The 23,119-nt window shown below is 45.5% G+C and overlaps 3 protein-coding genes, 1 long non-coding RNA gene and 1 other non-coding gene across 5 annotated transcripts; 4 read left to right on the plus strand and 1 right to left on the minus strand.

Annotated features, from left to right (window-relative positions):
* The first annotated feature begins 680 nt into the window (after nucleotides 1-680).
* On the plus strand, nucleotides 681-10,439 carry LOC101780847 (trafficking protein particle complex subunit 11). Its single transcript, XM_004953625.4, has 14 exons — nucleotides 681-1,195; nucleotides 1,393-1,454; nucleotides 1,597-1,711; nucleotides 1,850-1,973; nucleotides 2,139-2,219; nucleotides 2,405-2,746; nucleotides 2,844-3,010; nucleotides 3,090-3,919; nucleotides 5,234-6,584; nucleotides 7,978-8,389; nucleotides 8,483-8,551; nucleotides 8,692-8,820; nucleotides 9,765-9,864; nucleotides 9,949-10,439. The coding sequence occupies exons 1-14, from the start codon at nucleotides 849-851 to the stop codon at nucleotides 10,080-10,082; spliced, it is 4,263 nt and encodes a 1,420-aa protein (XP_004953682.2). The 5' UTR covers nucleotides 681-848; the 3' UTR covers nucleotides 10,083-10,439.
* Nucleotides 10,440-11,632: 1,193 nt separating this feature from the next.
* On the plus strand, nucleotides 11,633-13,144 carry LOC101781927 (cysteine protease XCP1). The gene is made up of 4 exons (XM_004953628.3): nucleotides 11,633-12,138; nucleotides 12,265-12,500; nucleotides 12,598-12,738; nucleotides 12,817-13,144. Exons 1-4 carry the CDS (start codon nucleotides 11,676-11,678, stop codon nucleotides 13,051-13,053), a joined length of 1,077 nt encoding a protein of 358 aa, XP_004953685.1. The 5' UTR covers nucleotides 11,633-11,675; the 3' UTR covers nucleotides 13,054-13,144.
* Nucleotides 13,145-13,441: 297 nt separating this feature from the next.
* On the plus strand, nucleotides 13,442-13,513 carry TRNAQ-CUG. The gene has a single exon. It is a non-coding gene; the product is annotated as a tRNA-Gln (tRNA).
* A 1,780-nt stretch (nucleotides 13,514-15,293) lies between these two features.
* On the plus strand, nucleotides 15,294-19,037 carry LOC101782329 (short-chain dehydrogenase/reductase family 42E member 1). The gene is made up of 5 exons (XM_004953629.3): nucleotides 15,294-15,610; nucleotides 16,152-16,494; nucleotides 16,930-17,201; nucleotides 17,982-18,181; nucleotides 18,479-19,037. Exons 1-5 carry the CDS (start codon nucleotides 15,421-15,423, stop codon nucleotides 18,911-18,913), a joined length of 1,440 nt encoding a protein of 479 aa, XP_004953686.1. The 5' UTR covers nucleotides 15,294-15,420; the 3' UTR covers nucleotides 18,914-19,037.
* Nucleotides 19,038-19,962: 925 nt separating this feature from the next.
* On the minus strand, nucleotides 19,963-21,045 carry LOC111256036. Its single transcript, XR_002676110.1, has 2 exons — nucleotides 20,847-21,045; nucleotides 19,963-20,730 (listed from the first exon to the last, which is right to left on the minus strand). It is a non-coding gene; the product is annotated as an uncharacterized LOC111256036 (long non-coding RNA).
* Nucleotides 21,046-23,119: the final 2,074 nt, after the last annotated feature.

Raw genomic sequence — 23,119 nt, forward strand, 5'->3', positions numbered from 1 at the left:
ACGACTTCCCCGTTAGGTAGGAAATTTTTAGCCCAAGCCCTTATTTGTTGAGGGGAAACGAGTCCAATTTGAAGTTGTTTATGTTTATATTGGTCAATCATAAAATAGAAATAAGAAAATAATTTATATTTATTCCGATTAAACATCCTCCCTATTAACCTGAAAGTTCTTCTCTGGAAGTTCTTTTCAGATACAAGGAGAAAGTGCAATGGTTGAAAGTTAAAAGAAGCTTGCTACTGATGGTGAAAGTGCAATGGTTGAATCAACTGGACAATGCATGCATGTGTTTGCGCATATTATGCTATGGAAATTCGTATTGGTCATCCATCGGCAGTACTCAGCAGTCAGCAGCAATGGCAGCGTATACTTCACCTCGAAAAGAAGAAGAAGAGAACGAACAGAAGCGTCGTGGCCTCGTGGGTGGATAAATTACAATGTTAGAGTAACTTTTTCTTTATTTTACCAAATAAACTCTATGAGTTTGGGAGGTGAGAATTTGTGTGATCAAGGTGATAATTTCTGACCAAATTAGGTCGAATTGATTTGGCAGACATTCTTTAACTGGACGAGTTTGGCTATTTAGCCCAGTAATTTATTTACTGAAATCACACGACGGTCCTTCCAACCTTTGCAGAAAACACCCCTACTGAACTCATTATTACACGTGTCTTGCTCTTCAGCCACCGCAGACTCGTCCCCGTTCCTCTGAGACGAACCCAACAGCCACCGCAGATCCGAGCTCCCCCTCTGTCCTCGGGCCACGGCGATCACAACCGCCGCGGCGCCGCCCATACCCACGCCCGAGCCACTAAACCGGTAGCCTTGCCTCGGCCGCGGGCGGGGTGGCCATGGAGGACTACCCGGAGGAGCTGCGGACGCCGCCGCTATCGCTCGTGTCCATCGTGGGGTGCCCAGAGCTACACCCCTCGATCTCGGCGGCGCTCAGCTCCCAGCAGCCGCCCATGAACACCCTGGCCCTGCCGGACTTTACCAAGGCCTCCATCCTGGCCCGCAGCGGCAAGGCCCGCGACCCGCTCGCGCCGCCGCAGGCCCCAGCGGGAATCCTCAAGAAGGACTGGCTCCTCAAGCACCGCACCCGGGTCCCGGCCGCCGTCGCCGCGCTGTTCCGTGCCGACCAGGTCTCGGGCGACCCCGCCCAGTGGCTCCAGGCCTGCTCTGATCTCGAGAACCTCAAGTATGTTATCTGAATCGTTTGCATTGTTGACCCCAAATTGACTTTTGCACAGCTAGAGGTTTAGTTACGAGTCTTAAGATGCAAATGGGTAATTTATCAAGTATCAACCATTTGGAATTTAGGAAGCATCGCTCAGTTAATTGACAGCAGCTAATATAACCGAAGTTGACACCAAGTAATTTTCGTTTATTGCACAGGTCTGCAATTCAGGGGATAAACACTAAATTAGTGGTGGTTCTGGTACAGGCTCAAGCTAGTGGTAAGTACGGAGTGCCTGCTTAGAGCATTTGGTGTTGTCTCTTCTCTCTTGCAATGGCTAGCAGACATTGTGATTATTTTTGGCTAGTTGAATACCAATTATGGTGAAGGTTTTAAGTTGCAACCTAATTATATTTTTGCAGATGAGCTGAGTGAGGATGTTACTGTTGCGCTGAGAAAACGTGCGGAGATTGATTCTAAGCACCTGGTTGTTTTGGTTGAGCACGATGAAGCAGAATGGAACAGATCTCTCAGCAAGTCTGTAACTTTTCTTTGTTCCTGTGATTCTACTGATGCACTTTGTAGAACAAATATAACCTTTTTTTTTGTTCATGCCAACATGCCGATTTTCTTGGAGGTGTGCACAATAATTAGTGTAATATTCTTTATCTGCAGATTGAAGAATGTGTTTGCAGAGTTATGTTCAGCATTCTATAAAGAGGAAGGGCGAAGGATAAAGGCTCGAATTGAGAAGAGAAACTTTTCTTCCGTTGAGTTGAGCATCCGCTACTGCTTCAAGGTAAGAGCCACTCTCTCCTTCAATTTAGTGCTGTTAATCATTCTAGGTGCAGGGTAAAAGCACGGAAACATACATAACTTTTACCTACAGTTGCTTGATAATTTAGTCAGTGATTTTTCCACATTGCCTGATCTATCTATTTGCCTCATTACTTTGATGCACCAGGTTGCTGTCTATGCGGAGTTTAGAAGGGATTGGCCAGAAGCATTAAAGTTCTATGAGGAAGGTGTTCGCGTTTTGCGTGAGGTCTGATCCTATCCTTATCTGTATTCACTATCAACAATTGTCCAACTAAATCAATTCTCTCAGATTTTTTAAATAAAAAAACTAGGGCTATCATTCATCCAAAAAAAAGTTGGTTGATCCATCACCATTTCATAAGCAGTTTCTATTTGCTTTGCACCATCCATTGATAGTGTGCTCATATTTAGATGATTGGAACTTCGACAAGGTTGCCTCCAACCCAACGCCTAGTTGAGATCAAAGCAGTTGCTGAGCAATTTCACTTTAAGATATCAACTTTGCTACTTCATGCTGGGAAAGTGGTAGAAGCAATCATGTGGTTCCGTAAGCATATCAGAAGCTATGAACGGGTTGTCGGAACACCAGAAGTTGCTTTTCTTCATTGGGAATGGTTTAGCAGGCAGTTCCTCGTCTTTGGTGAGCTAATAGAAACAACATCTGCTACTGTGCCAGATACGTTATCTCCTCGATTTGGTACTGCAGACAATGCATTGACTGAGTGGGAATTTCAGCCAGCTTACTACTATCAGGTTCAACCTACATCTTTGCACAGTACTACGACAGAGAGACACTCCATTTACTTGATATGCACTAATAAATGATTTCTCATACATTTGCTTCTGACAGTTAGCCGCAACTTACTTGAGAGAGAAGAGGTATGCCATTGAGTGCTCATCGTCAACGGCAAACCTTACAACGGAAGCTAATGGAATACCTGAGTCAGTAATGCCTTCTGTATATGTTGGCCAGTATGTGCGCTTGTTTGAGCAAGGAGATACAGTTAGTGTGCTACCGTAAGTTCCTTGATACTTGTTCTCAGAAAATTATAACATATTTTTTTATATGAATACTTATACCTCAAACTGGTTGCAGCCTTTCTGATACTGAATACACCAGCTATGCTTTGTCAGAAGCAGAAAGGTTTCAAGATTCTTATGAGATAATAGCATTATTCAGAAAAGCTTATGAATCATTTCAGAGCCTAGGTGCTACAAGAATGGCTTCTTCCTGTAGTCGTGGAATGGCCATAGAATATTATGCAGCTGGGGACTTTAGCAACGCAAAACAACTTTTTGATGGTGTTGCTGGTCTGTACCGCCAGGAGGGTTGGACCACTTTGCTTTGGGAGAACCTAGGGTACTTGAGAGAGTGCTCTAGGAAACTTAATTTCCCGAAGGATTTTATCAGTTATTCTCTAGAGATGGCTGCATTACCTTTGTTTTCTGGCAGTGTAGAGGAAACTCGAGAAAACAAAATTAAGAGCGGGCCTGCAGGTTCTCCTACCATTTCCAGGAGAGAAAATATACTGCAGGAAGTTGTTAATGTGTTGGAAAGAAAACAGCCACCAGAAGGAAATGATGATGGGTTTAGTAATGCAATGGAAGAAACCACTCACCTTGATATTGATCAAATAAGTCCGCTCAGAATGGTGCTTACTGCATCTGTTGCTTTTCATGATCAATCTGTAAAACCTGGTTCACCTCTTCTTATCAGTGTGTCACTGTTATCTCATCTTCCTTCCCCAGTTGTGGTTGATCAGTTGGAGGTTCAATTCAATCAATCTGACTGTAACTTTGTCATACATAGTACACAGGAAGATTCTCCTCCTTTGGATTCGAATTTGCATGGCCAAGTTGTTGAAGCCACTTCTCTTACACTCTTCACCAATAAATGGATGCGGTTGACACGTGAAATAAAATCAGGTACTATCAGTATATATGCTTCATTTTATTAACTGTTTATCCACTTGCTGTCCTAGCATATATTGTAAAAAATCGTGCTGGTTGACCCTGTATATTAATATAATAGGCGAGACTAGAATCTCCATGTGGAGACCTGGATTAGCAAAAGCTAGATACTTTGTATATTTTAGCATTAGTCAACGAATATCAGAAAGCCCACAAATATTATTTGATTTATTTTCAATCAAAGTTATTTCTTTTGGGATCATACTTCCCATGTCAAGGGGAGAATAAAAATCCTACGAAAATCACCATTAGTCAGGGTAAGGCGGAAAGTAAATAATATAATGTCAGTTGAAGAGAGCGATCTAATCCATACTTCCTCCTATTGTAAATATAATTGCATCTAGGTTTCTCCTAAGTCATTTTTTTTAACTTTGACCATCGATATCTAAAAATTTATATAGATTGATAACATAAGGTTGACATTACTGATTGACACAAGTTACCTGGATGGAGTTTGTGATGCAAGGAAGTAGGTTATAGTCAGATGAGATATTTTCCTTACAACTAAAATAACATGCTCCATGCCCATGGTATATTATGATAGTGTAAGCCAAAGTATATCATCTTCATCTATGTGTACTCTTAGCATGCAATGTGATGTCTGCATATGCCCATATGCTAAGGTGTAGCAGACGCGCTGTTAGCGTGATGGTAGAGCGCGCAGGTGTGGCGCTCCCCGCCAGGGTTCGAATCCTGGCGCTGCAGGGTCGTGCGCCCACCTCCTGGCTGTAACAGAGCAGCGGACTCCGCGGCCGCCAATGAAGCGAGCGCGCGTGAGATCCCTGCCTGCTTTCCGGGTTTGGTGGGCCCCTATCTTAAGGTGAAAGTCAAGGGGACGTCTCTCCCCTTGATCGAGTCATATGCTAAGGCGTACCTATGTTGGAAATGAAATCTGGTGAGAACAAGTGCTTAAAATTATTGTATAAGAATGAGAATTTGGGAGGAAATAGAACTAAACTGTCGGCTATGGAGGAACTAGCCATGCGATATGTGGCCTACTTATCTAGCTGCGGTAAAAATGGGGTACATCCATTTTGAGTAATAGGCAGCATTCTCTAACAAGGATTTTCGTGTTATATGCCATCTTGAAAGCTGAAACCACAATTATGGCTCTTTTTTTTTTTGCTTTGTTTTCTTTTCATGGGGTTTGCGTATTTGCTCCTTTGTACTCGAATATTTGAGCTGAACCTTTCCTTGCATATGGTTTTTGTCATAGTTTTCCTAGCACTAATTCCATAATAGAGCTAATATTACGAGTACATTCTGCAGGACAGAGTGGAAAGCTAGAATGTTTGTTAGTGAAGGCGACAATAAATAAACACCTTGTGATTTGCTGCCACGCTGAAAGTCCTGCCTCGATGGAAGACTTCCCATTATGGAAATTTGAGGACCAAGTAGAGACACTGCCCACAAAGGACAATGTTCTTGCCTTTTCTGGGCAGAAACTTATCCAAGTTGAAGAGCCAGATGCTCAAGTCGATGTTGTTTTAAATTCTGCTGGTCCTGCATTAGTTGGAGAGATATTTATTGTACCAGTGACCGTATTTTCAAAAGGGCACACAGTTCATTCTGGTGAGCTGAAAATTAACCTTGTCGATGCCAGAGGTGGTGGTTTGTTGATGAGTCCGAGGGAAGCAGAAGAATCTGAAAGTCATCATGTCGAACTTCTTGGTGTCTCAACTGTGTCAGATGGCAAAGAGTCAAAGGAAGAGGTCGATAGCATAAGAAAAATCCAGTACTCATTTGGGGTTGTATCTGTTCCCACATTGAGCGTGGGTGATTCCTGGTCATGCAAATTAGAAATCAAATGGCATCGAGCAAAATCAGTCATGCTCTATGTTTCACTTGGTTACTCCCTGGGCTCAAGTGAAGAAGAAGCACTGCACCGGCTTAATGTGCATAGAAGCCTACAAATTGAAGGGCAGATCCCATTGTTAGTTACTCACCAGCTTTTGAGACCATTTAGGCGAGAACCCTTGTTGCTGTCCGAAATCAGATCCTTAGGTGACGGTGATAAGAAATGTTCTCTTGCTATGAATGAGTCTAATATGTTTATTGTGAATGCTAGAAATTGCACTGAGGTTCCCTTACGATTACACTCAATGACTATTGAACCTGATGATGATGGTAAGCAGCTCTGCTCAGTGCAACAGGTCAGTGGAATTTCCAATGGACATGCAGTTATTGCTCCTAGTGAAGAATACAAAGGAATATTTTCAGTCAATCCACGGGCTAGCAATTCAAACTTCCATTTAGGTGAAATTTGCCTGAACTGGTCAAGGGATTCAAGACTTGGCGAGGCTCAAGAGAGACGTGTTATTATGAAACAAAGGTTACCTGAGGTCAGCGTTGAGGAGCCACCGCTTGTTGTGAGCATGGAATGCCCTCCCTATGTTATCCTTGGAATCCCTTTCACTTTCTATGTGAAGATCCACAATTCAACGCCTTTACTTCAAGAAATCAAGTACTCCCTTGTGGATTCCCAGAATTTCGTTTTTTCTGGTGCTCACAATCATGCTGCTTTCATTCTGCCAAAATCAGAGCACATTGTTAGTCATAAGCTTGTCCCGCTTGGTTCCGGCTCCCAACAGCTGCCTAAGATCACAGTAACTTCTGTGAGGTATTCTGCTGCATTGACTCCTTCAGCCTCAGCAGCGACTGTTTTTGTATATCCCAGTGAGCCTAAATTCAATTTGGAAACTAGCTGTTCGGCATCCGACCAGTGTGTGAGTTAAAAGATTTGTAGAGAACCTCAGGCCTCCGCACTCCTGACTCACAGCTTGGCTCCAGACTGGAAGGAGGTATGCTACTGAGAACTGAGAAGACCATCAGTTTTACCTTGATGTCGATGTTGAAGAGACTAGAATCAGATTCCCATTGGCGAAAAGCAATTGGCGCCTTGCAAAAGTTTTGGCATTCTTTTGAGTTGTCGATTTTGTAGTCCTTTTGGATTAACCACATGTCTGTAACTTATGATTGCTTCATTGTTTTTGGCCCAAGGATAATACATACACAGGATGGGCTATTGTAAATCGCCATATCCCACCAGTGAAGTGGGGAATAAACAGCCCCCATGTCTCAGTACAAGGTTTAATTCTTTGTTTCAGGTTCCTGATGCTTAAGATTGCTTCCATGGTTTCTGTATATTCTGTTCAAACTAGATTGAGCCCCTTCCGCCGAATCCCGCCTTGTACATCGTTTTTATTCGAATGAAAACACCATTTCTAGTTTATCTAAAGCAACATTTTACTGGGCAAAACAATACTTTATGCTGCCTTTTCAAGATTAACAATTCAACATGATGGGATAAGGCTCTTCTTTATTGTGACTCTTGACATATGACGATGGCTGCGTGCTTCATGATGGTCGCCGTGCAGGGGAAAAACAACGCGAGCAAAGTAGCCGTCGCCTTCAGCCGGCGGCGCGCTCCATGCCGAATCCTTCTCGGCGTAGCATATCCCCGCGCCGTCGCGTCCTCCTATAAATTGCAACATCTTCTTCCAAAATTCGCTTGCCTCGCCGTTTCCGTGTTCACATCACGGGCCGTTTCCGGTTCGTAGTGCGGCTGGGGTCTAGGGTTTAGAGCGGTAGGCTCCCCCAAAAAAAAGTCGAGGGAAATTATTCGCCGCCCTGCCCGCTTCGCGTCTCGATAAAGCCGACACCACCTGTCCCGTCAGAGCAGAGCCCGCCCCTCCCCGCGCCGTTCTTTCTGGGATTCCCCTGTCCCGGCCGCCGCCGCGGAGACCCGCCGGCACGAGATGGAAGTCGCCACCGCCGCCGCCGCCGCCAAGCAGAAGCCGAAGAAGCACATACACCTCTTCTACTGCTCCGAATGCGAGGAGCTCGCCCTCAAGATTGCCGCCAGCTCTGACGCCATCGAGCTCCAGTCCATCAACTGGCGGTAAGCCGCCCTCCCCGCCCCGGCGACCCCTCCTCTTTCCCCTCCCGCTCCACCGATTTCGCGGAGCAAATAGCAAACTGATTCCTTATGTTCTGTGACGCTGCGCCGCCAGGAGCTTCGATGACGGTTTCCCGAACCTGTTCATCAACAAGGCGCACGACATCCGGGGGCAGCACGTGGCGTTCCTGGCCTCCTTCAGCTCGCCGGCGGTAATCTTCGAGCAGATCTCCGTCATATTCGCGCTGCCCAAGCTCTTCATCGCCTCCTTCACCCTCGTGCTGCCCTTCTTCCCCACGGGCTCCTTTGAGCGCGTTGAGGAGGAAGGGGACGTCGCCACCGCGTTCACCCTCGCGCGCATCCTCTCCATGATCCCCAAGTCGCGCGGTGGACCGACTAGTGTCGTCATCTACGACATCCACGCGCTCCAGGAGAGGTTCTACTTTGGGGACGACGTCTTGCCGTGCTTCGAGACAGGGATCCCGCTCCTGCTGCAGCGCCTCCGCCAGCTCCCGGACGCAGACAATGTGCGTTGTGGCATCCATTATCATATTCGAACATTTACTTTTTGTGCTAGAAAATTCCTGTGGCAGTCCTGACCGTTGGCATGTTGCGTGCAGATCACCATTGCCTTCCCAGATGATGGGGCTTGGAAGCGGTTCCACAAGATGTTGCAACACTTTCCAATGGTCAGTGGTTCCCTTTTCACGCTTGGATATATCTTACTCAAGTTTTGAATGCCTTGTTTTAAAGAGGGCCTTTAGTCATGAAAATGCCCAATTTTAATGCTCTTGTCATGAATTTCATGTTGAGCTGTTTGATTTTACAGATAGTCTGTAATAAGGTTCGTGAAGGCGACAAGAGAATAGTTCGAATAAAGGAAGGAAATCCTGAAGGGCGCCATGTTGTTATTGTTGATGATCTAGTGCAATCTGGGGGAACTCTTAGAGAATGCCAGGTATGGTGGATATGTTATTCTATTGCTTCTTCATGATAGTAGCTGTCAGTGCTTACGTAGCTACTTGTCTTGGTATTTACTAGTTTGGAAGGAGATATTGTGTCATATAATTGAAATGACAGAGGGGCACATTGCATGCCATTCTTTCTATTTGATTCATCTGGCAAAGGAAAAAACATAATGTATTCCTTAATATACATTAAACACAACAGCCAGTAAACCAAGATTCCTGAAAAAAGCTAAAAGAAACATCAGTGTCTTCTGTTGTCAAACATGTATCTCACAAGATCCCATTTTTCACTCGTTTTGAACTCTCTTTGTTGGTAGACTTGGTGTCCCATCTTTACTCCTGTAATTTACCATACTGTTATGTTGATAAATTCTGAGTGTTAATGATGTTGCAGTAGTGGCATATGCTCCTTTTTTCCCCTCTAAAGAATTCCATATTCTGCTTGTTTTACCTGCCACTGATTTTTTTTCTCCCACAATTATGTCAATGCTCACATAGCTGCTTCTCTTAGTATATACTCAGTTTGGAAGGAGATATTGTGTCATATAATTGAAATGACAGAGGGGCACATTGCATGCCATTCTTTCTATTTGGGTCATCTGGCAAAGGAAAAAAACATAATGTATTCCTTAATATACATTAAACACTGCAGCCAGTAAACTAGGAGTCCTGAAAAAAAGCTAAAAGAAACATTAGTGTCTTCTGTTGTCAAACACGTATTTTTTTCACTCCTTTTGAACTCTCTTTGTTGGTAGACTTGGCGTCCCATCTTTACTACTGTAATTTATCATACTGTCATGTTGATAAATTCTGAGTGTTAATGATGTTGCAGTAGTGGCATATGCTCCTTTTTTCCCTCTAAAAAGAATTTCATATTCTGCTTGTTTTACCTGCCACTGATTTTTCTCTCCCCCAATTATGTCATGTTTTTCAGAAAGCTCTGGCTTCACATGGTGCTGCAAAAGTTAGCGCTTATGTGACTCATGCTGTGTTCCCTAAGCAATCATATGAACGTTTCATGACGTCTAATTCTGGTAATTGGCAGTTCATGCAACTTAGCATTTTCTAGTTTTGCAGCCATGCAGATTTCTTGTTGCTTATCATTTTGTTCCTTGCAGCTGGGCCAGGCGATCAGTTTGCTTACTTCTGGATCACGGACTCATGCCCTCACACAGTGAAAGCCATTGGCCAAAGACCTCCATTTGAGGTGCTGAGCCTTGCTGGCTCGATTGCGGATGCTCTTCAGATATGAGCTTGGACCGGTAGAGGGGTTTGAATTGCCCATCATATTAAAAGGGTACTAGGAGATGGGCTGCTCCTGTTTTACCTAAATGTAAGAGTTCATTCCAGTTTCTGGAAAACAAATAATGTGGAGTAAGTTTGCTGTGGAAGTATCTGAAGGTTCCATAAACAGCCCTGTGATGTGATAATAAAATCAGGCTTTGGATGTTCACATCTGTGTATTTCTCAGTGTTAACTTCTGTTTCAAGGGCGCAAGATCGGTGCTTTAGTTCCCTGATCTGTCTGAGTACTTTAGCCTAAGCTTTCAGTTACTAGGGCTTTGTTGTGAACTACAAAATTGCTTCAATATACCTGAGCTTCAACTGAATTAATGAATTTCTATCAGATTGAATGAATGATCATGAGAGTCGTTGCAGTCAAAACCTCCTGGTCGCCCTGAAATTTACTGTTCGATGGATGCACCCAGGTAATTGGTATGTGGAGCTAGCCTGCATATGCACTACCCCTGCTCTTGCCTCTTTCAGGTATCCAGGTTATTGTAAAACAAGCTTCTATTTTTCAGTTTGATTTGGCCGGGTGGTACATTTTAGTCTCCTCAAACTGTGGGTTTGAACTGCAAGCTTCAGACAACGCTCAAGGAATTTGAACTTGGCAACTCTTTTCAGTGAATCTGGCTATCTGGCATCTCGTCACTGGCCTATAGGCATTTACACCAAAGTCAATCCAGAAAACGCAAGCAGTTTTTTTTTCTCTCCGGGCAAATCCGAATTTCATTACTTCATGTAATGAAATTACAGCAAGACACCTCCAAAATTTAGTTTCATATCTTACCACCACTTAATCAGGAAAGCAGCACCGAGGGCCGAACCTGATTAAGATACCACACCTACAGACGACCAACAAACCTCAAAAAAAGAAGGCAAAGGCAAAGGCAAAGGCAAAGGCAAAGCATCCTACAACAAGACAGTACCAAACAGAACACAAAATGTCTGACCCGAAGAAAAAAACATTAACACCCACTAATTGCTGGCAGCCTTTTCCAATTTCCATCCATCCGGCTGAACTCGTCCATGCGTTTACTGAAGCAGCACCATTACATTATCTTCCTGCGTTGCTTCTTCAGGGTGAAAGCAAAAAATGCAAGTAGTTGGTTAGAGAATAAAATAGTATGATGTACTTTCCTTTGGTGATGGCTTGAGCACACGAGCAAAAGATGCTTAGCAATCCTTCTAAAAAACCATTCGACAGCTGCTTTGCATGGTCGAACAAGTTATCTCCAACTGGTGTGTATAGCTGCAAGATTTAGACATAAGATACCCTTATTCTAAGCCATCATGCATGCTACCTAAATCATGATGTAAACATCATAACAGGCATCGGAGAAGCACTGCAAGCGTTCTCATATGAACTTGTGGAACAGAAGCATACCCGCAACAGCAGCTTCCTGGTAAAGCAAGGCACTGCTCTTCCAAAGCTTCAGCCAGAAGAGCCATATCAGGTGCAGTGAATTACGTGCAAGAAACATAGATGACGAGTATAAATGTGTTCATGGATCCTAGACCTTCCATGACAAGAAATAGACAAATAGCAGCAGCCACTTGCCATGGAATCCAAGCTCCTAGTGCTCTTCCTGTGCCTAGCATTTGCAGCATGTTCTGCCAGCCACCACCATGACCCCTCCGTCGTCGGATACTCTCAGGAGGATCTCGCATTGCCAAGCAGACTCTCTGAACTCTTCACCTCCTGGTCGGTCAAGCATAGCAAGATCTACGCCAGCCCGAAGGAGAAGGTGAAGAGGTATGAGGTATTCAAGAAGAACCTGATGCACATTGCAGAAACGAACAGGAAGAACGGGAGCTACTGGCTGGGCCTGAATCAGTTTGCCGACATTGATCATGAGGAGTTCAAGACCAGTTATCAGGGATTAAAGCCAGGTTTGTCAAAAATAGGTGCATCACCACGCCCTCCAACAACGTTCAGGTATGCGAATGCGGTTGACCTGCCCTGGGCAGTGGACTGGAGGTACAAGGGAGCTGTGACGCCGGTCAAGAACCAAGGAAAATGTGGTGAGTCCAGTCTCTGAACAATGCACACAATCCTTTTTCAGCATACATTCAGTACCAATTCAACCGAAATGTGGTGAATTCTGAGCAAGAGTAATTCGACGATAACAAGAAGAAAATTTCTTGCAGGGAGTTGCTGGGCCTTCTCAACGGTGGCAGCAGTTGAAGGCATCAACCAGATCGACACGGGCAAGCTGGTATCGCTCTCAGAGCAGGAGCTGATGGACTGCGACACCACGTTGGATCATGGCTGCGGAGGGGGGATCATGGACTTCGCATTCGCTTTCATAATGGGGAACCAGGGCATCCACACCGAGGAAGACTACCCGTACCTCATGGAGGAGGGATACTGCAAAGAAAGACAGGTTCGTACAGGGCAAAATTCCTTCATCAGATGTTCAGATGTAAACTGCATCGCATGAAGTTCTAACAAGGGTTCTTCTTTTGCTCTGGCGTGCTTAGCCTCATGCCAGTGTGGTCACTATAACTGGATACGAGGATGTCCCGGAGAACAGTGAGATCAGCCTGCTGAAAGCGTTGGCTCATCAGCCTGTCAGCGTTGGGATAGCTGCAGGGAGCAGGGACTTCCAGTTCTACAAAGGGGTAAACAACATTGGCTGCCTGCATTTTTCAGATGACGTCACAGATAGAAGTAACTTTGTGCATGTCGTCTGACTGCAGGGGGTGTTTGACGGGGCTTGCAGCGACGAGCTTGACCACGCGTTGACGGCCGTCGGATACGGCTCATCGTACGGCCAGGATTACATCGTCATGAAGAACTCATGGGGGAAGAACTGGGGAGAGCAAGGGTACGTCAGGATAAAGAGGGGCACCGGGAAGCCGGAGGGCGTCTGTGCAATCTACACGATGGCTTCCTACCCTGTCAAAAATGCAACACGCTGGGGGTGGGGGGCCTAATTTTGTAACCAATCTTGTAATCTGCACGAAAGCAACGCGCTACTCAAACAATATGTTAATCAATCGTTGGTTAACCCTGATGGTGGCAACACTGGACTAGGCTGGAATGTCGAGTACTAATGTCCGAATTAGGCCTACCATATTCTCCGTGTGAAAATGGCCCTGCCATAGGCGGTAGGTCAAAATCCTATCTACATTCTATAAGATCTCGACTTCGACATCACACAACCACATATCGATTCTTTTGGTTCCATTTTGTGTTTTTGTTTTGAACTTTGTAGAAGGATTGATCTAGGAACTATTTTGTGCGTACCCAAACGTCTTTTTGAAAACAGGCTCGGTTCTCTACTTCTGATAAATAAGTTCTTTTTCTTCCGCTACCAGCAAAGGTCCCATGGTCTAGTGGTCAGGACATTGGACTCTGAATCCAGTAACCCGAGTTCAAATCTCGGTGGGACCTTTATTTTTTGAGCTTCCTGAGCGAGTGCGACTTTTTTTGGGGGGGCATGGTAGTCACAATGTTATGCAAGCTGCTGCTTGTTTATCTCATATTCTCATCTCCTGAATTTTTTAACGAATGGTACTTCGTTCCAGATTTTTTAGTGAAAGCGTCAACGAACGTGTTTGGCACTCGTAGAGAAAGAAAATACAAGCGTGTCGTTTTACGGTTTTCGTCCGCATCGTGCAGAAGTGCAGAACTAGGCAAGTGAAATCCAAAAATAAATTGATCCACGGATGGTACCGTTGTGGTAAAGGTCGTAATGCTAGAGGAATTATTACCGCAAGACGAGGGGAGGTCATAAGCGCCTATATTTTACGACAGAATCAAAAAGACATATCTGGTAGAATCGTAACCATAGAATACGATCCTAATCGAAATACATACATTTGTCTCACCAGGAAGCAGCGTAGCGTAGTGGCACCAGCGCGCCCTGGTCGGCGGCGGCGGCGGCAAGCCGGCGACTCATTACTCCGCCTTATTTTCTCCGGTCCCCAATGCAGCCGCCACCGCGCGAGATGCATCTGAGCGTGAATGAGGGGATCGAGGGCGTGTGGTTCGCAGGGATCGAGGTGCATCCGCCTTGAGCTGCTCCGCCGTGGCGCCCGCGAGGTCCGGTCCCTCGACCTCCGCGCCTCCTCCACCTCGTCCCAGCAGCTCATCGACGCCAGCATTCGCCTCTTCCAAGGTAGTACCTCCTCGCCAAATTCTCAAACTTCAGATGGCTCCATCATCAATCACATTGGTTGGTGGCAGTGTACTCCTCATATGCATTACTCCCTCCATTTGAAATTGTAGGTTGTTTTAGTTTTAATTTTTTAGACGCACGACAAAAACTATGTATCTAGATATAATTTGGAGTTGATGTGAGCACTTCCCCAGAGGCAGAAGCTGAATCTATGAAAGAGTGGGTATCTAATATACGGTAAAAGTGTATTTAGAGAAGTCCAAACGAGCAGCAATTTGGAACAGAGAGAGAGCAAGAAGTTATACCGACTCCATCTGATTTTGCATCGATGGATTGCTCAATCCTTGCTATAAGACGCTCAGATTACCTAGTATGCAGTTCCACCTGATCACCTCTGAGGCTCAGAATCAAGCTGCTAGTTGGTGCTCTCTCGGAGGATACTGCCCATTTCCGTAGTTCTTTGTCGCATCTACGTGGTTCAAATTAAGCAGTTTGTCTTACACAGTTGTTTCTGGACGTAGCAATAGTAGCACTAATCAGTAAATACGTCTGAGCCTAAAATCACTCAGGAATGAGAAGCAGTGGTTCGAACTCGGCTATGTACCTATTGGCAGGAGCGGAAGAGGAGAGAACTAGATGGCCCAACCATATTTACCTGGCTGGCTTCAGATCTTGGGATGCTAGCTATATTCTCCGCCTCTTGTCTCCCACCCGTTGGCCCGTTGAAGTGGATTCGCTCGTTTTCCGCTCATTGCTGGTGACTCGGGTAGTCTTTGCCGTAGCCGTCGCGCTGCACGTTGGCGAAAAGGGTCGATCCGAGGAATGCTACAGGGTGGTTCTGGCAAACGTTGGCTCCAGGGATCTTCTCTCTCCGGTACCTGCTCAAGAGAGCAAGAAAGTGAATTTGTGTCGAACTATTTTCATATACACACTGTAAATTCTGCAACAGTGATTCCAAGCTTTTTACTGCTCTAAAAGTTTCCAATTCCGAAGGTTGTGTTGTGTGATGTCTTTCTAATAAAAACAAAAAAGTTATATATTCGCAAAAAAAAAGTTATTTCTGAATAGCTGGTCCAGGTGATTGCCGTCGTCGGCGACTTGTGTGCCCACCCTCGTTTTCTCCGCTCCACAGTCCACTGCGCACGAGTCGCCGCGCTAGCGAGAGGAGGGGCGCGTGGAGATGCATCTGAGCGCGAACGAGGGGATCGAGGGCGTGCGGTTCGCGGTGACCGGCGGACAGGGCTTCGTCGGCGCCGCGCTCTGCCTCGAGCTGCTCCGCCGCGGCGCCCGCGAGGTCCGGTCCCTGGACCTCCGCGCCGCCTCCCCCTGGTCCCGGCAGCTCCTCGACGCTGGCGTCCGCACCTTCCAAGGTCCTTCCTTAGCCCATCTCCTCGGTTCAGATCGATGCATCACCAAATCCAAATCACCACTGTTTTGCTTCACTGTGGGCTGTGGCTGTGGCCGTGAGTCGAGTGCAATTATAATATACATAGAGGATAACTATATGTGATTTACCCCCATCCTAAGTTGCAGATGGATTGCTATTAAGAGTAGATGCTTCTCGAGTGCTGTCATTCCTTAATATGTTGTAATTCCGCTTCTGAATCAAGTTGCAATTAGTGTGTCCACGCTGAGGAGATAACACTGCCTGTATTACTTGTTTAATCTCTGCTTAATCTGTGTATCTAAATAGGTAGCGGCTCCTGCTTAGTTGCTTTTGGACATAGTTACAGTAGCACTATCAATATCAACCATCCTGTCTTGCCTACAATCACCCAGTTACCTTCTCATTTTCCCCCCTTTGATGCAATTGGTTACCCATATATTTACTTTGAGCAACCATTGGTAACCGATACATGGTTTCCGAAAATTAACCATCAGTCTCTTAAACTGATGTCCTCTTTTTTACAGGGGACATTAGAAAGAAGGATGATGTGGGGAGGGCTTTCCGTGGAGTGGACTGTGTTTTCCACCTTGCTTCTTATGGCATGTCAGGGAAGGAAATGGTGCAGGCTGGTAGGGCCGATGAGGTTAATATAAACGGGACCTGCAATGTACTTGACGCTTGCCATGAGCATGGTGTCAGAAGGCTTGTGTATGTAAGCACGTACAACGTGGTGTTTGGAGGAAAGCCAATTGTCAATGGAAATGAGGCTTTGCCTTATTTCCCGATCGAAGACCATGTTGACGCTTATGGGCGCAGCAAATCAGTTGCTGAACAGTTGGTGCTGAAGAGTAATGGGCGGCCAGCTAAGTAAGTTTACCCTTCTCCTTTGCTAGGCTTGAATGCCATGTGCACAATAAGCTAAATTCAACCTGCTCCTCAAAATAGATAGACCCTAGAATACATGCAGCCAAGGTTGTTAATAATTAATTTATATTAATGGATTTGCCATCAAAGTACTTCGATATCATTATAATTTTAATATTCTTGTGCGGGTGCACAGTTGAAAAAGTATTGTAAATGTTTTATATTTTGTTGGAGACCATGTTGGCGTCCAAAACGACAATTAGAAACAAAAGTTTATGCTAATGCTACTCGTTGCACAATTCTTTAGATTGTGATGTCATGCACAATCACTCCTTATGATGGACCTGCAATAACAACAATCATTTGGTTTCAGTTTGTAACTCAGAGTGGCATTTGATAATATGCAGTCTGTCTTGCTGATTTAGTGAAATCTTACAGGGGTGATAAAAGTACTCGTCTTTATACATGTGCAATTCGTCCTGCTGCTATATATGGGCCAGGTGAAGAGCGCCATCTTCCAAGAATCATGTCCATGGCAAAGTTGGGATTAGCATTCTTCAAGATTGGGGGCCCAGATGTGAAGACAGATTGGGTATACATAGACAATCTAGTTCTTGCTCTGATATTGGCAAGCATGGGACTTTTAGATGACATTCCTGACAGGAAGGGAATCCCTGTAGCAGCTGGTCAGGCGTATTTCATCTGTGATGGTAATTACTGTTAGCCTTTGTGATGTGTTACTAAGGCCATGTTTAGTTCACTCCAAAACCCAACTTTGACACTAGGCAAAAAGAAGATTCCCCATCACATCAAACTTGCGGTACATGCATGGAGTACTGAATGTAGACGAAATCAAAAACTAATTGCACAGTTTTGTTGTACTTTGTGAGACGAATCTTTTGAGCCTAATTAGTCAATATTTGGACAATAATTCACAAATACAAACGAAACGCTACAGTGTTGCTACAGTAATTTTGGCACCCCAAAGTTGGGCAACTAAACAAGGCCTAAATGACACTCATGCAGGTGCCATCTTTGCCAATTTTTTGTTACTTGAATTTGGAAAATTCTTGATGAGTCTAGTTAGAGAAGACATTCGTGGTTCGTTGTCTTGAAGTTTGCAGAAATGCCAAAAAAAAAGTTAATTATTTAGCTACTTTCCTCCTCACTTTTTTTGAACACTAAAAGTTTGAAGTTTAATGCTCTACAGAGACTGCACACAATTCTTTTTTTTCCCCCATATTGAGGTATTCCAGGATTCTATTACTTGAATAACATAATTATTTGCAATACAAGTACACAGTGTTCTATGAGATATGATTACACCCAGTAATTTCTGAACCCTTGAACTAGGCTAGATTTAGACTATTCTTCCTTAAGGGAAGTATCCCTGAAAAATTGTTTGTTTCAAATGGCTATGATATAGAGCACGGTGATTATATATGCAATTATACATTTCATTGCCTTATTGAGCTATTACTGTTTCGCAGGATCACCATGCAACACTTTTGAATTTATCATCAGCCCTCTCTTTCGAAGTTTGGGTTATGCAGTTCCTCGAGTGACGCTCGATACCTCTGTCGCCCTTTCCATTTCAAAAATATTTTTATTCATATCTACAATGTTCTATCCGTGGCTTGATAGCAAATGGATCCCTCAGCCTCTAATTCTTCCTGCTGAAGTGTATAAGGTCAGCCTCTTTGTCCTCCAATTGTGTTACTCTCTTTTATATTGCCAGTTTACCTAATCCAGCATAGTTTGAATTTTGAAATTTGAATATAACAGTCAGATGCAAGTGCAACGGTCATGCCAATTTCATCATTAATTTTTAGGAATCAGACCGTTTTAAGGGATATCTCTACTGAACTACTCTTGACGACTTGCAAAATAATACTTCTGTTTGATGTTGGACAAAAGTTAAGATACTAGTCCCGCTGTTCAAGGATATGTAAATAATACATCTGATGTTGCTTGCTAATTGTGGCAGGTTGGTGTTACACACTACTTTTCGTTCTTGAAAGCAAGAGAGGAGCTCGGCTATGTACCCATGGTGAGCCCTCGGGAAGGCCTGGCTGCAACTATCTCGTATTGGCAGGAGCGGAAAAGAAGGGAACTAGATGGCCCGACCATATTTACTTGGTTAGCTGTTACAATTGGGATGCTGGCTATATTCTCTGCTGCTTGCCTTGCACCCATCGGCCCGTTGAAATGGGTGCTTGACATCCATTTATTTGTCTTTCGCTCAATGTTGGTGATTCGGTTAGTCTTTGCAACAGCCGTTGTATTGCATTTTGGTGAAGGCGTTTATGCCTGGTTCTTGGCGAAAAGGGTCGATCCGAGGAATGCTACAGGGTGGTTTTGGCAAACCTTTGCTCTTGGGATCTTCTCTCTCCGGTATCTGCTCAAGAGAGCGAGAGGGTAGATTTTTTTTCACATACACATTGTAATTCTGTAACAGTGATTTCCAGCTTGATGCCTGTTATTGAGGAGATGTACCCGCAAATGGTTTTTATACTGCTGTAAAAAGTTTCCCATTCTGCCGTGAACCGTGATCGGATTGGGCAGAGCTGACGAGCCGGCCACTTGTGATCAATGTGCGCGACACAGAGCCGGCGAAGGTTGGCTGCGGCGCGGCGACTTGCAGCCACCCTTGTTTCATCCGCTCCACACCGCATGTCCCCGGTGGGTGGCCCGCAAGGGAGAGACGGGTGGAGATGCATGATGCATCTGAGCGCCAACGTGGGGATCGGGGGAGCTGCTCTGCGGCGGCGCGGAATCAGTCCCATTGTCCCAAGATCATGTTAAATCATGTCCTATTGGCATGAAAGGAGGAGAAGAGAACTGGATGGCCGACCATATTTACTTGGTTGGATGTAACAATTTGGATGCTGACTCTGTTTTCTGCTGCTTGCCTTCTTCCACCAGTCGGCTCGTCCAAATAGGTGCTTGGCATCTATTTATTTGTTTTTCGCTCGGTGTCATTTATGGCATATATATGCCTGGTTATTGATGAAATGGTTTATCCAAGGAATGCTATAGGCTGGTTTCGGATTTGGCAAACCTTTGTTCTTGGGTTTCTCTTTCTCCGATATCTGCTCAAGAGAGCAAGAGGGTAACTTTTTGTTTACCACACGTTCTCAATGCAAATTCTGTAATAGTGATTTCTAGTGTGATACCTGTTACTGAGGAGGTTTACCTCCTAATTTGGCTCCTTGCTGCTGTAAAAGTTGTCCATTCTAAGGTGTGTAGCATCAGTGATCGGATCAACCAGAGGCAGCCACTGCTGTAATCGATGTTTTTGTATGAGTTTTGACAAGGAAGCAAATCACAGTGTGCAGGACATTTTCTATTTGTTGCGGTGCCTTCAAACCTCCAGCAGAAATTTAACGGGTGTTGCACATTTAGCACAGTACCTCTGAGTCCGAGCTGTATTGAGCGTACGCAGGTGTGGTAGAGCCGTAGAGGCATGAATTGGAAACTAAAAAATTATACTAGCTCCTTTTCCATTCTTGTATATTTTTACCTGCCTTTGAATTGAAATCTGGGAACATGCCTTTTGAACTGAGGAACACACATGTTACAAACTGATGGAGGAGTAACCAAACATGAGTGAGTACTTACATGCATATATGTGAATTAATGTAGATAATAATGTGGAATTAATTAACAAACGAACAAAGTAAAGAATAGATAAAATGCGAAAGATAAATAGATATTGTGCCTATATGGGCTGGCGCCACCAGACTTGTGTGACTGACTTGTGGACCCGCAAACAGCCCCGCGTTGCGCTTGCCCCAACGGTAGGTCGGTGCTTCCTCGCGCTCAAGTGCCAATTCCAAACCCCGCAGAGATCAAATCCCCCTCCCTCCTGCTCCAATCCACCACGCTCCGCATTCCCCAATCCCCCGTTGCCCACCACCACGCCGCCGTCTCGGGGGAAACTGCGGCTACCCAGACGGGGAAACTGCGGCGGCCGGTGAAGCTCGCCTCCATCGTCCTGCCGCCGTTACCTGCTGTCGTCACCGCGCCCGGAGGTATTCCCATCTCCCAGTCGTCCAGGACAAGGTAGAGGTGACTCCGTTGCCGAGTAGGGAGCTTGGCTGAACGGCCACCGCCGCCACGCGCGTCGGCCGGCCGCTTCGGCATCTCTGTTCTTTCCTCGTAGTCTTGGTTGTCCAGCCGCTCATCAACTCCTTATTATGTGGTCCTCTCCGTCCCGTCCTCCCTAATCTTGGAGCCCTGCAATTCGTATCTGAACTCAACTCAATTCCTGTGGCCGCAATCCCTACTCCTACACTGCTAAGATCTGATTCGAATCTGAATTGAAAAACGGAAAAGCTCAGAATCGTACGCACGTCCGAGTCCAATATTGTCGGTTGCCAAGGAGGCAAGGAAACCACCGTCACATGGGAGACTTGTTCGACCCGCCGCTAATCGGAAGGGTAGACCGGTGGGGACGAAGACAAACCTTAGTTGGGCCTCCCATGCTCCTTATGGTGGGCCCTTTTAGAGGACTTTGCGCAGCCCACCAAATCCAATGTTCAGCCCATCATCTATCGCCGCGCGTTGTCATCGCCAATTCACACCACGGTCCCCTGCCATCCGGCGCCTGCCTGGCCACCGGTGGCCACAGCGTAGTCACCAATCTGGCAATCTGTACCTATTTGGAGACAAAATGTTTCAATCAAAATCAAATGTTTCTCTTTCCTCCGATGGCGGATCGAGGAAAATGCAGTGGAGGCAGCAGTGATCGGAGGAGGGCAGACCGGCAAAGCCAGCCGCCTCTGTAATCGCTGTTTTCTGACGGAAGCACATACATCGTGCAACACATGGTCGATCTGTTGGTTGCAGGTTCGAACACTGGTGGCATATGCTTCCTGATGCAATTATGAAATTTTAGCAGGTCTTTTTCCTAGATGAGCTGTAACGTAGCAAGTCGTTGTTAGAGCAGAAATTTGGTGGCTGTCGCACATCTAGCACCGTATATACTCTGAGCATGAACTGTATAATAATCGCGGAAGCCAAAAATACATCTGGTTTCCCTTGCTCGCCAGCAGTACATGTACATCTGCACCAACTCTTTCTAGCATCTGTGGAGAATTGCCATTGGAACAGGCATGTCACAGGGGTGCCGACGGAGTAACCGAAACCAGGGCTAGAATACTGCCACGAAAAAAAAATGAGCTTGAGCTCCAGCTTCTTCAGATTTCAGTTGTGCTCCACCACTCCCGCCTGCTCTGCTGATTCTTCCACCAACCTCCCGACCTACCATGCCGTGCGTTCAATAAAAGTGAGTGTCGGCGAGCGGAAGCAACCGGAAAAGGAAGAGAGGGGAACAGGTGAGCGCCGAGTGCAGTGTCACGCTCGGAGTTGGACTGCTGAACTGCAGCCATGTACATGAGCCGCACGAACTGCCGAGTTGGCACCTGTTGCGCTTCTTCATCAACAATCCTAACCCCATCCTCTCGACCAAAAAAAACTCTCCCTGCCAATATTGACAGGAATTCAGAGCTTTAAAGCAAGGCGTGAACTTGATCAGGCAGTTTCAGGATATAAATGGTAGCAATAGCAGTAGCTTGTAAACCTTGTAAAAGTTCAGGTTTTTCATTGTCTGAAACTCTGAATGACGTTTTTCTCGTGAAGGTAGATTGGCGTGCATCTGCCGTGGGAAAAATCATTGCTGGAAAGCTCTACCTTAAAGCCTAGCCTATGATGAGCAGCCGGAACATGACAAAATGTTCCGGTAGGAGGCGGGTACAGCCGGACAGACAAGGTTTATGGGCCACCGGGCTGCCATTTGGATGATTGACTCCTCTTCCTCCCCCATGTTCGCATGTGATGTGAATCCTTTTGGTGCGGCCGCAGCCGAGCTACCCATTTTTAAGTAAACGTTAATCAGCCACATTCCTTCATTCCATCCATGAGGTAATCGTTAGAAGCTTCAGCTGTTCCTTTTTTTTCCTGAACTGGCAAGGCTTCGGTAGAAAGAGTAGCAATTGCAGAACTGGATGGCACTGCATTTTCAAGGAAAGAAAGATACATTGTCTCAGAACTAACTATGGCGGTGCTCTTAAAAGAAAGGATAAAAAACAATGCAATTTAATTACATCGAAGGACAGTATCAATGTCAAAGTTCACACTATTAACCCAAATGAGCAAGGTTTCTTTACCAGAATAATCAGACGGCTGCTGTTGCAGAGTTCACATGAGTTGGTGGCATGAGAGATGCTGAGCTGGGTCAGAGACGGCCGGACAGCACGCCACTTGGGTGTTGGTGGACGTCAAAGCCCAGGCGCCAGGTGGCCTTGCAGAGGCACACACCGCACGCACCGGCAGCTGCCACCCATCATTTTTGCCAACACGACTCCAGTATATTTGAGCTGCCTGGCTTGGAGGCCAAAAAAAAAAAAGGAGGAAAAGCCCCCCCCCCCCAACCGTGAAAAAAAAGATATGTAGGTGATCCATATGCGATCGACCTCCCGCCTTTCTGGAATGAAATTATCCTTCACGCCCGAAGCATGGAACAGGACGATTTAAATGGAGGACCCCCAATAAAGGGCAAAAAGACCCCCGACGGGGCGATAAGCGGACTTGTTGGCTCCTAACCTATAGGCCTGACCTTTGGAAA

Source organism: Setaria italica, chromosome I (genome assembly GCF_000263155.2).
Source record: "Setaria italica strain Yugu1 chromosome I, Setaria_italica_v2.0, whole genome shotgun sequence".
Taxonomy (NCBI): Eukaryota; Viridiplantae; Streptophyta; class Magnoliopsida; order Poales; family Poaceae; genus Setaria; species Setaria italica.